The sequence below is a fragment of the Pristis pectinata genome, chromosome 41 (genome assembly GCF_009764475.1).
Source record: "Pristis pectinata isolate sPriPec2 chromosome 41, sPriPec2.1.pri, whole genome shotgun sequence".
NCBI lineage: Eukaryota > Metazoa > Chordata > Chondrichthyes > Rhinopristiformes > Pristidae > Pristis > Pristis pectinata.
This window is the reverse complement of record NC_067444.1, coordinates 4,708,647-4,726,607: the sequence shown is the minus strand read 5'-3', so window position 1 is coordinate 4,726,607 and position 17,961 is coordinate 4,708,647. Positions and strand designations below refer to the sequence as shown.

General features: G+C 42.7%; 1 protein-coding gene across 3 annotated transcripts in view; it reads right to left on the bottom strand.

Moving 5' to 3' along the window:
• The window catches only part of LOC127566465 (uncharacterized), a 52,469-nt gene extending 38,869 nt beyond the window's left edge, over nucleotides 1–13,600 (bottom strand). For 2 of the 3 annotated variants that reach the window (XM_052008899.1, XM_052008902.1), the window contains exons 1-2: nucleotides 13,484–13,600; nucleotides 13,095–13,188 (exon numbers count right to left, since the gene is read on the bottom strand). In XM_052008899.1, the coding sequence (XP_051864859.1) occupies nucleotides 13,095–13,182 (88 nt within the window). In that variant the 5' untranslated portion in view covers nucleotides 13,183–13,188; nucleotides 13,484–13,600. Of the gene's footprint in view, nucleotides 1–1,072; nucleotides 1,301–13,094; nucleotides 13,189–13,483 lie in introns of those variants that run through there. The other variant, XM_052008901.1, reaches the window with a different exon arrangement.
• Nucleotides 13,601–17,961: the final 4,361 nt, after the last annotated feature.

The following is a 17,961-nucleotide window of genomic DNA, read 5'->3' as shown; positions in this document are numbered from 1 at the left end:
GCAACAGCTTTGTTGAATTTTGTTTTCTTACATTTGGCAACCAAACCGGGATGCCACTTCTTCTTAATCACGGAACATGCTTGGAATTCTGGCGCAGTTGTTCTGTTGTGGAATGGATACGGAATTAAGGGCGAGGGTTGTGATTGCAACACTTCTGTGTTCAGGGTGAAAATAAGGAACACAGTTTGCAGAAGCTGCCCTGCGTTTCCTGAGCGCCACCTCCGCTCTCCGTGCTCAGTGATGTGTTCAATTGCAGTAGATTAAGTGAAGAAGTGGCCTGAAATACGTTCATATTCCTTAGCAGGGCCTGATATTTCTAAACCAGAAACTTTTAGTTGGATAGGTTTTATACATGCTGTTCCATTCATGTTAGCTCTCGCTTATCACAATGAAATTGAAGAAAGGCTATGAAATAATTTTAAAAAAGGAAAGTAATAATAAAATGGGCAACTTATGATAAGTACGTTACAGCAACGGAAGCCCGTGGTTTCAACGTAGCAAACCCTAAAGTCACACAAGAAGAAAGTTGGCCCTGAAAAAAATGAATTGCACTCAGAACTAAACAGCTAGACCTTTATGAAATGTCCACTATTTGCTAAAAGCATTTTCTCCAAAATGTACATTTTCTGCTACCAAAATGCACTGAAAGCAACATCTTATCGAGCGAGAATTTCAACAGTGCACCACCATCCCGACATTTAAATATTTCTTTGGCTTATACCTCAAGATGTTGCACAGCGATTTCGATCTATGTCGAAATCTAGTGTTTTCCGTTTCAGAGGATGAGTCGAAAGAAAGAATTTGAACACAAGCATAACGAAGGGAGGCTTTTCTTCAAATAACCAAATGTATATTTTGCAGAATATCCAAACAGTTTTAAAAATAGTCTTGCAATTTAGCAGAAACGTTCTTTGAGAAAATTCAACCGAACTATTGCTTAATATACTGGTGTGTCTCTTTCTAATGAACCACAATAGATCAGGCTAACGATTCTGTCTCACACACGCTTCGTTAGAGTGAGTCGCAGGCACTCGACACATCAATTTTAAAAACAAATTGCTTCACGACTCACCAACCAGCAGAAAGATAACGGCCGTGTTCATATCCTACTGCTTGATGCTTGGACACAGCACAACTCACTGAGAAAGTGTGACTATGACTTGTTGTTCAAAAGTGTTGAGGGAATTAATGCAATAGCAGTGGCTGACGTGTTCACGTGACGATGCAATTAATGATACATCACTGATATTTGCATACTTTCAAATGCAGAATGTTTAGCGTCCAAGCTTTAGAGGTTTAGCCTGTGGACAACACAAGAAGGGTCACTATTCAGTGAGTGTGGAAAGGACATTTATTATATAGTCAGTCTGTCAATCGTCACAGATTCATTATTTGTTTTTATCTGTTGCTAATCTTGAACACACAAGGTCCCCTGTCAGTACTTGCCACTTGTTCTGTAGTTTATCTTGCCTTCACAGAAGAGGGGAGGGGCAGAGGACAACTATTATATCATTATCCTCGAGTAATTGTAATTGGCACTAACATTCTCCGTCTCCCCCGGCCGACCAGAAGACGTTTTGGTGTTCCAGAACAATTAAGAATGCATGCCAAACGATGGACTGTGACGAGTTATCAGCATAACTTAATTTTCCTACCTGTTAGCAGTGTTACTAGATCTCATCGCACACTCCACTTCCCGAAGACTCAGAATAATAATGTGGGGATTTCATCCGGGACAGCAAGAGTGTTGAAAATGCTTTGAATACCAATGAAACTGCTCACCAGCATTTTCGTCTGTTCCTATGAACAGTCGGATTGAAATCTTGCTTCCCGTTTTCAAATATTCTTAAGCTCAACTCTTAATTTCTCTCCTCTTCCATCGGGTAGAAGATACAGGAGCCTGAGGGCACGTTGAACCAGACTTTAGGACAGCTTCTACCACACTGTGATAAGACGATTGAACGGTTCCCTTATACAGTGAGATGGACAATGACTTCACGGTGTACCTTGTTGTGACCTTGCACCTTTTTGCACTGTACTTTCTCTGTAGCTGTGACACTTTACTCTGTATTGTTATTGTTTTTACCTGTACTACTTCAATGCATTCTGTACTAACTCAATGTAACTGCACTGTGTAATGAATTGACCTGTACGATCGGTATGCAAGACAAGTTTTTCACTGTACCTCGGTACGTGACAATAATAAACCAATACCAATAACATTCAGCTTCATTCAGAAGCTCTCATGGCTCAGGTAGCTCAATTATTATCTCTTCAACAACTCTGCTTCCTTACCCTGTATTTGCCTCTTGCCGCAATCAGGATGTCTCTTGAAATAGCCCCTATTGTGTGCTTTTCTTCAAAACTGCCAGTGGAATGGTTGCGCTATAGGTTTGTATTGTTATTCAAGCATGTCTCAATTTATGTTTCTCTCAATTCCCACCCGTAAAACGCCCCTGTGAATTGGTTACAAGGAGGTAGCTATACAAATGCAACTCCCCAATGCTTGTTGCTGAGGACATAAGCTAAATCTCCTCAGAAGATACAGAAACCAAGCAACCTGAGCGTCTTCCTGCCGTTCATTTATTCAGAACTGAAATGCATACATTATTTTCCTGGAACTATAGTTGCCCTGACAAGGATAAATAAACCTTAAAAGCAATTACTCAACTGAGGTAAAGGAGACCTGGATCCCACCGATATGTGCCTTTACAGAACCATTACATTTCATCTCCGTGAACGATGCATCGTCGATCTACGTTACCAAGAAGAAAATCTGGCCATGGAGTGTAAAGTTCCAGCCAATGGAAACAATGACGCTCTCTTCAATGTTTTGACATATATTGTGATTACCTTTACTAAACAAGAAATTCGGAAACTGGTCTTTGCAATCTCGAGTAATCAGTTCAAAAGTAAATGCAACCATTCAATTAGCATTTATTTGAATCTAGCATATCTCGAGTAAAGAGACGCTGTTGCTAACATTGATAAGAAATTCATTGGGTTTAACTTTAAATTGATCAGGTCCATTCCAGTCAGTCATTTAATTACGAGGTCAAGTCCTCATTATTAATCTGGATTGAATGGGACTATAGGACTATATCAATAGATTCTTAAATGCATGCAAAGTCCTCATTGCATGTGAAATTAAAATGGCCCTTGGATTGTAGACTTGCCCAGTACAATATAGAACAGTAGAGCACGGGACAGGCCCTTCTGTCCATGAGTTTGTGCCGAACAAATTAAACCAATGACCCTTTGTTATTCGAATCCCTCATTCCCAATGACTACATCCTGATCTTGTCAGCATCATTACATGCCTATCTTAGAGTCTCTTAAACTCCCCGGTGTTCTCTGCCTTTAACACTACCCTAGATTCTACATTCCAGGCCGCCAACACTCTGTGTAAAATACTTGCCTCGCACATCTACTTTGTACTTTCCCCCTCTCACTTTAAATGCATGCCCTCTGGGCCAGACATTATAATCCTGGGAAAAAAAGATACTGGCGGTCTACTCTGTCTATGCATTGCATAATTTTATAAACTGTCAAATCTCCGCTCAGCATTCCTTGCTCGAGAGAAAATAGCCCCTGGCTTGTCCAAAGACTTCTCAGTGCAAATGTCCTGCAAACCAGGCAGCATCTTGGTAAACCTCCTCTGCACTCTCTCCACCAAGTCCCCATATCCTTTCCATAATGAGGCGAACAGAATTGAACACCGCACTCTAAATAAGGTCTAAACGGAGCTTTGTGAAGCTGCAACACACCATCCTGGCTCATGAACTCAATGCCTCTACGAATGAAGGAAAACCTGCCACAAACCTTCTTTACCAACCTATCAAACTGTGCGGTCACGTTTAAGGGAGTTATGTGCCTGGACTCCAAAATCCCACTGTTGATCAACACTGTTAAAAAACCTGCCATTAACTGTGTGCTCTCCCTTTATGTTGGATCTCCCAAAGTGCAGCACCTCACATTTGCCCGGACAAAATCCATCTGCCACTTTCCGCCCAAGTCTGCAACTGATCTTAATCCCGCTGCATCCTTTGGAAATCTTCGGTGCCCAACGCCACAAATCTTTGTGACGTCTTCAAATTTACTCACCCACTCTAGCACATTTTCGTACGTGATTTTTATATATACGACAAAAACACGACATGAACATCACCCGGTGAAAAGTCCATCGGTGTCCTGGTTAGGACAGTTTATTTTCTCAGTTCAGACGACAACAGACACATTCTAAATGCCAACACATATATATCGCAGCAGTCTCTAGTTTCTGTGGGAAATACAACGGGATTCTGTAAAATAGCATTTGCCGAAGTTGGTGGGAATCACTGTTGTGCAACTAGTAGGGTCGCTGCCTCAGAGCTTTAACGACCCGGATTCAATGCTAACATCCATTATTTTCCTTCTGGAGTTTCCATGTTCTGCCTTTGATCGGGTGGCATGAATGTACTCCCGCATCACCACTGCAGATCCCGAAATTACACACAAAGGCGCTGGACGAACTCAGCAGGCCAGGCAGCATGTTTGGAGGGAAATGGACAGTCAACGTTTCGGGTCGAGATCCTTCATCTACCCTGGTAAGAAAGAGAGGAGAGAGCCTGTGTAATAAGGTGGGAGAATGGGTGGAGAAAGAGCTGGTAGGTGACAGATGGATCCAACTGAGTGGGGTGATGGACATATCAGGGAGTGCTAGTGTGGGATTGATGTCTTCAGTTTTATGAACATCCAGTTTTATGAACGTTCCAGTTATGTGAACATCTGCTCGTGAAAATTAATGCGCGCCCATTTAATTCTCGCTTTTATACTCAGATTAAGTGCAAGAAAATAGCTTCCGTGTTGTCCATACGAAGCTTGGAGCAGTTTCCACGTCCCATTTGGACCAATGAACCAAAGTATACTTCCTCATAATGTACATTCGGCTGCAATGTAATGACGTAATTAAGGACGAATATTTTCAGCAAATATCCCCAATTACCCCCTGCATAGAAATGATGCTGAAAATGTGTTTCCAAAGGCGAAACTGAAATTTAATTTCACGGACTCAGAGTCCAGTGCGCGTTCTATGACACATTCTCAGAAAGGCAGGAATTCAGATGCAATTATCACGTGATATATGATATCTCTCAGATGGAATCCGTGCAGTAATGTTGTAGCGATTTGACATGACTGGATTATTGCTGTCAGATCCGGATATCATTGCCCCTGGAGGGGACAAACACAAATTTCAAGGTATATTTCCACAGCTTCCAACATGGGGGCAGCCACCAAATTTATTTGACCTGAACTTTAGGATCTTTAAAACGGAGTAAATAAACGTTCGCTAAATGATCATCATTTAATTGCAAACGACCATAAACTATTCCATCTATAAATTCGCTGAGAACACCATTGTTGTTGGCAGAATCTAAGACGGCGATGAGGAGGCGCACACGAGTGTGATAGATCGGCTTGTTGAGCGGTATCACAACAACAACCTCGCACTTAACGTCAGCAAGACCAAGGAAAAGGTTGTGGACTTCAGGAAGAGGAAGTCGGGAGAACACACAACAGTCCTCATTGGGGGTCGGCGGCGGAAAGGGTAAGCAGCTTCAAGTTGCTGGGCGATTAATTGTCGGAGGATCTATCTTGGGCCCAACACGTTGAGGCAATCACAAATAAGGCATGCCTGCAGCTGTACTACATTAAGAGTTTGAGGAGAGTTGGTACGTCACCAAAGACTCTTGCAAATTTCAACAGATGTACGGTGGAGAGCATTCCGACTGGTATGCAGGCTCCAATGTGCAGGACCGAAAGAGACTGCAGAGGGTTGTAGACTCAGCCAGCTCCATCACAGGCACAACCCTCCCCGTTATCCAGGACACCTTCAAGAGGCGGTGCCTCAAGAAGGCGATATCCATTATTAAGGGCAGTAACCACCCGGGATATGCCCTGTTCACTTTACTACCATCGGGGAGGAGGTACAGGAGCCTGAAGACCCACACTCAACGATTCAGGAACAGCTTCTTCCCCTTCGCCATCAGATTTCTAAACCGTCCATGAACTCATGAACACGACCTCGTCTTCCTCTTTACCACTATTTATTTTTTGTTACTTATATTAATTTTATATCTTTGTGTCTTGCACTGCTGCCGCCGAAAAACAGCACATTTCGCGATATATGTCAGTGGTAATAAACCTGATTCTGATTCTTGTTCGTATCCTTTAGTCGACCTGCTCAGAACGAGGATGAAGCCATCATGAAATGCACTCCAGCAGTCAGATTATATTTCTCCCATGCTATGTCAACCTTGATTTAGAGTGAGCCAGTGATTGACTCAGGGTCCGTGCAATATTTGATGAATCGCAAAGAATCAAATTTCCTTCTGGTGTAGTGATATGCCTTAGTTCAGACTGAACGACTGTGGTGACACTGAGATATCATGTGACGTCAATGTCGTCTCTCTCTGTCTAAACTCATCTATGTCTCAACCTGAATCCGGGAAACATATTACCGTCCAGAGACCATTATTATCCGATGAGGCAAGACTTCTGTTGAATGACAAGGTCATCTTTACAGGCTGAAATACACAATGGCGAAGAGATTTCAATCTAAGGTTTGAACCCCGCGAGCTGCATCAACTGCAACTGCAAGCATTCTTTTCATCGTACATTATTGCACATTCTCCTACTCTGTTGGCCTTAGCCAATTAGTATTGTCGTGATACTGGACCCGTCGTCCTCTTCATCAGGTCATAAATGCACTGCTGATATACCACATGGTAACATTACAGGTGAGGCATTTCAGGCTACAGCAGACAAAGAAAAGTGCTCGTCAGAAGTGGGAACGTGGAGAGCAGGTAAACTGAAATTCGGTTTGCCAAAGGGAAATCGAACCCCACCAGAACCATATTTCCCCATTTGAATTGCATATACTTTATAACTACTAAAATTGTGTTTAAGCAATCCTATTCGCTTCCTTCACTCTGTATTTATCCATTTTCAAATCCATGTCCATCGATGGCGCCTTTCTGTTGGGCCAAAGGTCATAAGGATCAGGAAAGTTCAGCAAAACACACTTCAGAAACTAGTTTGCCTCTTCGTTCGTTATACTTCTGCTCTTCCCATCCACAATAGGGAGCTTATTCCCGGCATTATCGCCCGTCCGATGATTTTGTAAATATCCACATTTTCGTAAGCTTTCCAGAATATTTGGAACCTGGGGACGGTCTATAACATTCTCTTTTCAGTGACATTCTACTTCCTTTGACTCTTATTCCCAACAGATATTGTCCTTGAACTGCCAGGACGCCTACTCTCTATCTCCAGCACCATGGACGGAGATAAGAGACCCTGTAAATGGATGAGAAACACATTGAGGAAGTGAAGGGTTAAGAATTGCAACCATACCTATAACTGGCAAATAATATATATATATGCAAGGACTAGAAAGCTGCTGACCCACTAGTTAGGTTGGAATGTTAAGTATCTTAACTGCCTTTGTTTCGGGTAACGAACCATTCCGATGTGTAAGACGGTGGCGATACTGAGTGTAATTAACATCGAGGTGAAGACTTGGACTGAACAATGAAGGGTGATACCTGCCTTTGAAAGCCTTGATTATAACTCAATTATACTAAGACAAAAGGTGTGATAGCTGTCTCGGGATCTCTATAGCTTGACCGAAACTCGCGGCGCCATTTGCATGGGATGTGCGTGAGAATTCCTGTATAAATGTCTGACTGCCCTTTGTTCGGGGAGAACTCGGGAAGCGAGTGCTGAAGAGAATTCTCCTAGCGGTGCACTGCTAATAAAGGTACTTGTTCGAATCGACCTTTTGTTACTGTGTTATTTACAGCGGACGGAAAGGGAAAATTGATTTCTGGACCACAACATGAATGTACAGGAAAGCAAAAAAAAAGAGATTGTTGCATATTGTCAATACAGAAAATAAAGATAGAAATAAATTATTTGAAAAAAAGGACGATTGCAGAAGGGTGTGATGTGCCATTCCATATGATTCCAGCTGATGTTGAAATTTCTGGGAATAGAGCACAAGGTCGAAACAAATGGATCTGGAATGGCATCGAAAATTAAAGTGTCTGTTCAGTTAAGTCCCTTCCCAGGACTATCCCTTGTATTTTGCGAAGAACCTGAACAATCTAGGGCTCCCTGCAATTTTCGCCACATCTTATGGTGAACAATACGGCACGATAATAAACGTGAAGAACGAAACTTCAATTGCTGTGGCATCTGGAGGGATTATTTCAAAGTATATGCTATGTGAAACGATGCCATAAGCTGGCAGTGTTCCGTCTCCACAAGTTCCCTGGGAAGATGCCATGTGCAGGGATGTGTAGATTGGGGGGTGATAGGAAAGTGACCCAAACCTTCTGACAGCAAAGACTATTTAACTGTCCCCTTGTCCGATAACATTGACTCTTGACCTCACAATATACCTCGTTATGGTCTTGTACCATATTGTCTGCCTGCACTGCACTTTATCTGGAACTGCAACGCCATATTCTGCATTCTCTTCTTTTTAAATTACCTTAATGGAATGATGTAAGTAATGATCTGTCTGGTTGGCACGCAAAACATAACCTTTTCACTGTGTATCGGTATATTTGACATGCAAACATTAAGGCCAATACCAACAAAAATCAAGGGAAGCTCACTCCCACTGCAGTACATCAAAATTTTATAATTGCTTGCAGAACCTTCCCTTCAATTGTTTGCCATCAAATCCTAACAAGTTAGTCGGTCGGTGGCACGGGGTTCATGTCGGTCTATTCTTCATCAAATGTTATCGGCTTCACTTTGTCCATCTCTTTATCCTCGTCTGCAAATTTTCACACAGTGCACTTTACCATCTCAGCTACCTCTTTGCAAACATGTTCAAGAGGTGATACCGATATGTCGCCAGTTCTCGAATCAATTGTGCTTTTTTGTTTGATCGTTTAAAGCTCTGGTATTCAGACCGTGGTGTCCGTTTTGTATTCCATGATGAAATATGTTTTTGTTCTTTAATGTTGGAGAGAAAGAAAGCGAACATTGTCAGTTTTTCTGCTACAATTAAAAGGAATGTCACTACTTATTTTCGAACTATCTTTCAATCGCTGACACAATCCCAGCAACGGAAGGATGCGAATTAAGATCACTGCAGCTCGAATGATGGTCACAGTTTTAGAGGGTTCAGCTGAAACGATAAAGCGATTCATTTTGTCCATAGAAAGCAACAGAAAATGACGGTCTCACTGCCTGATGCAGCAAACGTGACTGCATCTAGGTACTTCAGTATTGGAACCGGTGCCTTAACAGAAGGTAAATTAGAATGTTTTCCGATCCGTTTAGAATCAAATATTGCTTTTGCGCAAATGTGCGATATTCGTTTGCAAGAACTGCCCATTCGTGGCGCGCAACAGTTCTTTATCACAGTCCCTTATTTCCATAATGTCCCTAGGATCCTCTTGTTACTGCTCAGTCCACTTCATGTCAACATTTATTGAATTAAATTCAAATGTGTTGCAGATCAGTGAACCTCCAATCCCACGAGGGATGCGCTTGGCGTAAACCTGAGAACGAGTGGCGATCTGACTGTACATGACGATCATTGGAGAAGATGAGAAGATAGATGCTGACACGTTCCCAACATTAGAATAGGCTGGAACTAAGAGATAGTCACAAGATAAAAGTGTGGTCATTTGCACCTAAAGTGCTTAAGTATCTCTTCTCGCAGACGATGATTAACCTCTGGAATTCTCCACCTTGAAAGCTGTGATATTTGTTTTTTTTAAAAAAGAGGAGGTCGATTTTTGTTTAAACGGAGTAACTGTGGACTTTGTGGAACAGAAACATAAGAAACGAAGAGTGGTGCAAATCAATCCTGGTCGTATGAATTTAGATAGGCTGAAGGAGGCAGTTGACTTATTCCTGCGCCTTTTCCCTGCGCAAATTTAACTGAAGCTGTATAAACACGTCACAGAAATTCCTGGGAGGCAAACGGGTGGATAGGCTCACAATTATTTGCGGCCACTTCCAGTTATTTCGATTGAATGTACTTCGGAGCAGTGGCTTCGAAATGTGTTAAAACCTGCACAGTTCGATGCTATACAGGGTATTCATGGATTTCAGCAGTGCATTCTTAGATTGTGCACTCATACAGTCCTGACACTGAAGCTCCTCTCACAGAGCAGTTGAATGGAACGCAGGATAAGTTTGATCCACCTGCAATGAACGCTCTTATTCCATGAATTTATTTATTTCGCTGCAAAACTTGCACCGGGAAGCTTCGGAAGTGGGGGCACCTACAATAAAAGTGCGTAAAATGCAGAGTCACATACAGCATGGATACAGGCCTGTCAGCCCATCGCGCCAAAGCAGACTAGCGTGCTTATACATATTAATCACCTTTTCCAGGATGAATTCAATTTCTCTCTATGTCTGTGGGACTCGCTGGCCTCTAGATGCTGGAATCCGAAGCAATAAAAAATCTGCTGGAGGAACTCAGTAGGATCGAGCAACATCTGTGGGCAAAGGAATTGTCGACCTTCTCCTAATTGAAATATCCATGTGCCTCTAATTTTACGACATCCATGTTGCCTTCCATTACCAGGTGGTCTTTAGCTAAATTGTGCAAACATTTCATGCTTCTTTCTGCATGTATCTTCCACCCAGATGGATTGATTCTAGCTTCTTCGTCTTCTGAGCTGCGCGATATGTATTTTACTCATTCAAAAACTTCTGCTATTTCCAGTGTCTTTATCTCTTCGACACTCTAAGTACAAGAATATACCGTCCTTTCCAAAATCTCCTCATTCATATTCACTGCTGGGAAGCATCGGTTCCATGTCAACTGCATAAATTGGCCTTTCTCTGTTTTAGTTGGCTAAATGTTGCTAGACAGCTGTGGACTCGGCTCAGCTTTAGACAACTTACCCACTGGAGTATGGTGAAGGCAGGGAGTGCATTGCTGCTGAAGACGATGAAGCACAGATGCTGGGTTGCGAAGGGAGTCCTTAAGAGGGCATTCGGATGCTATGAAGGGTTACAGAGAGGTTGAATGAGTGAACAAATTTCTGGTCAAAGAAGAATAAAGTGCTAAAATGTGCATTTCACCAATTTTCCTGAACAAAACAGGAAAAATATTATAGAAATAGTAGGGCTTTGATGTAATTCAGAAGTTTCTGTGTCGGCTAGAGTACGATATGGAAATATCGGGAGTGCATGTAAAGTAGGGTAATATTCGGGTAATAGAACGAAATATTGGCGATTTTGTTGTCATTAAATTTTTTGTGAGACCACATCGAGACTATTATATGCAGTGTTATTTCCCTTAATTAATGACGTCCGTAAATGCACTGAAGGATAGTGAAGTTTACTGGGCCATTACCTGGAATTGGGGATGTCCACCGAGAGATGTTTGCACAGACAGGGCTTGTATTCACTCAAGACCAGGAGAGAGTCATCCTGAAACCCATAAGTTCCTGAGGGCAAGTGGACGATGCGGATGAAAAGAGGAAACTGATCTTTTTTTTTCAGACACGAAACAACAGTTGGACACAGAAACAGGAAGTGAAAAGATACCACTAGCAGGTAGGAATGCAAAATCGAACGAAAATCAGCACTTCTTATAAACTGGAGCAGCAACCAGGCAAGAACGAGTAGGCTGACCAGATCCCGTACTTTGGATATATGCTTGTAAGAATACTACCAACGTTCCAGAGATCGAATATTTGGGGCGATTGCAAACATTTTATGCTAAAACCATTGAAAAACTGGAGTGCAATGTGACCCACAATGTACGTTCTTTAATACGTATACAGAAAGAGAGAGAGAGAGAGAGAGAGAGAGAGAGAGAGAGAGAGAGAGACAGACAGACAGACAGACAGACAAACAGAGAGAGAGACAGAGAGACAGAGAGAGACAGAGAGAGAGAGAGAGAGAGTGAGAGAGAGAGAGAGAGAGAGAGAGAGATGGAGAGACGGAGAGAACTATCATAGGAGGGGGCCGCCAATACAAAAGATGGACAAAATCAGAAGAAATTTATTTCGCGTTGAACATTTTGCAAAGGGCGTTGGAGGCTACTGCAAATTGGGAGCAAGAAATAGCAAGAAGAAGAAGTACATATCGATTTCACGTGAGAGCGGGCTGCTTGGAACTGAAAGATCAGTGCAGCTGTGCCTGTGGGCTGCAACTTGCTTACTACAGAACTAAGACTTGGTCACAAAACGGAAATTCGGTTTCAGCTCACCGGCACCGAGGTTCTGACGGAGAGACATTTCACACAGTCGTTGTAGTCTGTGAGGGAAGAGCTGAGGCTGAAGTGAGAGAGGAAGAAGAAACAAACTCACCATAGAAACCTACACCAAGAGGCCAGGGATGAATGTCGCAGCTTAGGGGCAGGAGATTTCGGGACATTATTTTTAGTCATGTGGGTGAATCCACAAGGCTTTGTTTTCCTGTCACTGAAGGGCAAAGCTCCGCGACGGATTTCTGAGTTTCTTATCACATTGTACACCATTACAGAGCTGAATCATTTTTTTTATTTAGTGACGGAATATACATGGTGTTCTGGTGGAAGTAATGCACACTGGATTGTTCGGGAATTAACAGTGCGAAGTGTGACTGTAAAACTTATGTGAAGGAGAAATAACGAGCACATTGGCAGGTGTTGCACTGCATTTCCAAAAGGATAGCAGTCTCCACCCACTGTACCGATCTGTATCTTAGTGTTGTGCTCAACTGGAGCAGAGAAAAGGAGGAAGTGGTGTTAAAATGCACTCCTATCTTGCAACATTGCCTGAAAAACAATCACCAGAAACTACCGTTGCAGAGCAGTACACGGCGATCACAGTTAAGCTTCAATTTAAATTGACGAAAGAACGAAGGAGAGGTGAGAAACCAAAATAATAACGGGAAAAGAATTCTGAAAGACCGTTAAACTGACTAGAACTCATTCGCGGGTTCATCCGAGAGAAACATTAATTCAACGAAACAGGAAGTTGTCCCCACAAGGCACAAATTCACTCAGAGCAAAACAGCATTGTTCTCTCCTTAACTGTGCAGCAGATTTTATCGAGTCGGAACCTCATATGCATGTTACTGACCGTTAGCTGAAAGTGTATTTCGATATCGCCACAGGAGATTCCTCAGCGTCTTCTGGCGATAGCGAAAGGTAGCGCTTTCTCTTGACATCAGTAACTGAAAAAAAGAAACGTGACCATATTCATAACTAATGGTGACTATTCGTGAATATTCAGATGTGTATAATACAGAATATCTACAGACAACCTTTAAAATACCCCTCGGCAATTCAGCAGAAGTACACTTTAATAAAGTTCCACCGAAGTATTGTTTATAAGACGTGTTCGCCTGTTTTAACTGAACAACGATAGGTCAAACTGGGGACTTCGTCCCAATCACCCTTGCCAGCATGGCGAGTTGCAGGTACGAATCACATCAATTTAGATCAGAAAAAAAAACTTCCACGACTCACCAAACAGTGGAAGGAAAGCGGCGCTATCCATTGCCTGCTCGGACGTACTGGACCTTACTGGGGAAGAGCGACTGAGACTATTGCTCGTACCAGGAACTGCAAAGCAAACGATTCAAGAACGGGAGGCTGACGTGGTCACGTGACGACACGCCAAGAGGGGAGGCTAACGTCGTCACGTGACGACACGATCAATGCTACGTTGTTGACGTTTGTCCACCGTGGAATGCGATATCATTGTCCGGCGTGAGCTTCAGCAGGTTAGCCTGTGAACACTGGAAAAGCTTCACCAACTAGGGATACTGGAAAAGTAAGCGAACACGGTGCATGACTACTAAGTATTGCAGATTCTCTGCGTCCCGAATTTTCCTGTGAAGTAATATTTTTTTCTTCAATGAAGTCATTCATTTGTACTGGGAAATTCTCAGGCCCTATGTGCAGGACCACACAATATTTTACCGACGGCGCTCGATTCAATCCTGAGGGAAATTCATCTCATCGCTGGACTTCGTGATTGTAAAGATTTCAGCTGTGATTGTGTCACTATTTATAAAGGGTTCGTGACGACGTTGAGGATAACGCTCAGATGTCGTAGATATTCTGTTGCACAGACTGGAAGTTACATTGATAAAAAAGAATTGAATGGCGTTTATGTTTGGGAGCGTAAGTTCGGAAGTGATGATATTGGCTTAAGAAATGATCTGTGGACATTTCAGTGCCCGTGGTCGTGCACGGGGTAATATTTCAGGGGGTTCATGGAGTTACGATTCATTTTATCTCTGGAATATGTTATACAGCATATTTACTACACTGAGACATTCGTGATCCGTTTCCTGATTGATGAGCATGCCAGGTGTTAAATCAACATTACACTTCCAGTTTATTACATCGGGTTATGTTCTAAGAGAAGTAGCAGCAAACAACCAGATTTTTCATACTGATTTTGATTTTTTGTGGATAGTCCTTCATCAGAGGAGAAATATATGAGGATTCCGACACCACCACCCCCCAACCTACAAACCAGTAGAATGACTTGCACGACGGCCAAGGAGAAATTTAAAGAAAATAGTATTAAACTTTGATAGAGATCTAAAAGCACTTGCTGTAACGCTTTAGACTTATTACACAAACAACATTTCTTCGTTTCAGCCAACTTAACCCACACGCAGTCCACTTCCCTCCCATCAATGTTCTCCTCACTTCGATGAGAATTATCTCAAGTGTGTGGCAACTGCGGAGCAATTTTTGCAGTCTTCATTGGAGGAATACTGACTGGAAAATAATTAATATCACGGCATCCTGAACGTGAAGTTGCGGGTAAATTCACAGAGTTTGGTTCTGTTTATTATTATTGTCACATATAGCGAGATACAGTGAAAATCATAGGTTTGCAAGCCACCCATGTAGAACATTTCAAAACATCAATGTTTTCAGGAAGCACAAAGGGAAACTAATGACGCTATTACAGCTCCAGCGACCGGGTTCAATTCCAGCCACTGTCTGCATGGAGTTTGTAAATTCTCCCCGTGTCTGCGTGGGTTTCCTCCGGGTGCTCCAGGTTTCTCCCACATTCCAAAGACGTACGGTTTAGAAAGTTGTGGACATGCTAAACTGCCACCAGAAGCGTGCCGACACTTGCGGCTGCCCCCAGAACACTCGACACCAAAAGGTGCATTTCACTGTGCGTTTCGATGTACATGTGACTAATAGAGACATATTATCTAATCTAATCTAATCTAATCTAATCTAATCTAATCCAATCCAATCCAATCTAATCTAATCTTACTTTATATTATCCTATCTTATCTTGTTTTATCATGCTGAAGATAGTGTTACGGTTACATTTGCAGAGAAAGTGCAGTTAGGGCATGACGAAGTGGATTGTGAGGACAAGAGTTCAGTTTTAACGTACAAAGTTCCGTTGGAGAGATATAACAGCGGGATAGAAGCTGTCCTTGAACTAGATAGTGCGTGTTTTCAAGCCTTCTACTCGATGAAAGAGGGAAGAAGGGTGAATGTGCGGGGTGGGTGGGTCTTTGACTATGCTGGCTGCATTGCCGAGGAGCGAGAGGTGTAGACAGAGCAGATGTCGTGGAGGCTGGTTTTTGATAAAGTATCCAAATTTCACTCGTCAGGGTGCAGAAAGCTAAGGAACAATGAGGGTAAATGGCATTCGAATGCATTGGCGGCATGGTGATCGAGAAATGAAGGGCCCGTTTCTGTGTTGTCTGATTGCTTTATGCTGTCGATCGGAACATGAAGTTCCAGTAAATACACCGACACCACCATGTGTGAACACGTCTCTGCAGATCAGAAATCCATTTTATTATTTAATGTACAAAGTTTTCCAACGAACGCACTATACATAGAATTATCGACAGCTGTATGAACGTGACGGGAGTGCAATACGGAATGCAGAAAACAATGAGCACGATAGCAGTGGTATAAGAATTTTGCCCTGTCAACAAGAATTTGCATTTCTTAAAAATATTTTACAGCCCCAATCCATCATCATCTCACTTTTCACATTGTTGATATAATAGTAACAACTAGAGTTTTGTGCGTTAGAGATTGTATACTGGTGACAGCAATGTTCCGTTTTTGCAAACAGCACTGAGGTTAACATGCAGGTAGAGCGAACCATTAGGGAGGCAAACGAGGCAGCTGATGAGAGAATTTATTTGAAGTATTATGACAATACGGCTGCAATTCCAATTATGTTGTAACATTCACTATTGCTCGTGGATCTGGTCCTCGACAAAAGGAAGGATCTACTTGCGATGTGAAACAAACTTTCACTGGATTGCTTTCTGGGGTAGGATTATTTTGTTATGAGGAGATAGAACGCACACTCGCCCTGTACTCTCTTACAGTTAGATAATCACGTTGCAAAATTCTTAAGGGTCCAGGCAGGTTAAATATAAGATAATGTTTGCATTGAAAGGAGAAACAGCGGCCACAACTTCACAAGACCGGGATGTAAATTTAGAACTGATTTGGAAATAACTTCGTTCAGCAGCAGTAGTTTGATGTTTTCTACTCATTACGGCAGCGGAGGCTCATTTGCTCAGCATATAAGGATTGATAGATGTCTGTAAGGTGATATAATTGAAGAAATATGTGGTTAGTACGAGGGAAAATATCAACCCTACAATAGTTGAACAGGATCCAGGGCATTCTCTTCACTCAATTCTGTGTCTAATTTAAATAATGGATTGGGAGACCAGTTCGTGTGTTGGTACTGAGCTACGTAGAAGGAATACAGGATTACGGAAATACATTATTGAAACTGAGAATCATCTGGGATCGCATTGAATGGCGGGTCAGACTCGTGGGGCAGAAGGGCCTCCAATTGTTCCTACTTGCAGCGTGCTATGTTAAGCAGCGACGCAGGCTGTAATTCCTCAACCAGGCAATGAATCGAGGACGGCGTCATCGTCTGTCAACCTCATGTCAGGTCGGAACGATCGGCCTTAGTTCTGCGTATTAAGCGAAATATCGGGAGGGGGTGTAATGGGGAATTTGCTCATTTCACCTCCTTCTGAACGTATTACAAAGACGAAATATCGCTGGATACAGTGACGCAAGCTAGTACCGCATCTATCGGTCCGGCTGTACTGGTGAACAGGACACACTGGGTGCCCGAAGACTGTAAATCTTCTACGTCCTCACTGCCGCGTAGACCGTGCTATGTTCGTCATGGATTTGGAATATTTCTTGCTGGCCCTGATATGAATGAATCAAATCGTTAGTGAGTCACTTGATGGTCTGTCTATCTGATAGCAGCTGAGCACAAATGTTATCGACAAACCAGTCGTTACAACAACAGTGTGTATCGAACCTCTCCCTGTGGGGAGTTTGTATTGGCCTTCGATTAAGGCTGTTGCCTGAACGCATACAATTAAAGGGGAGTACGATGTTGCCAATATAATTGTGTTCTGATAATATCAAGGGGGGATTGGCCCCTTTCATGAGGACCTGAGAGTTGGCTGCACCGGGTGAATGATCCCAGCCTCCTCGCGTACCAACTCGCTAAAACAAACGCCCCAAGAGTTGATTCACGGAGCATTAGTCCAGCTACAATTTGTTGCCTGATAAACGATGACTCTATAAATATTACAAACATATTTTTATTCAGCAGGGCGAAACAGAGAAAGGCCTTTTTACGTAAACATCCCCTACGATTTTCCACAAGTGATCGGCTGCAAAATTATAACTGACGGGAATTGTGAAATTCGTCCAATGAATAATTCTGCCACGGGACAGCTGTTATACCAAATCGCCGATATTTGCCACAGGTGGCCCAACCGCACACGTCATCACGTAAGTCTCGCTCCAAAGCGGATGACTTGTTCGTTCGGAGAAAACAAGCACGCATGGGGTTTCGTTTGGAAAAGTGCGAGGTGTTGCGTTTTGGGAAGACACGTAGGGTAGGATTTCCACAGTGAACGGCAGGCCTTGGGGAGTGTGGTAGAACAGGG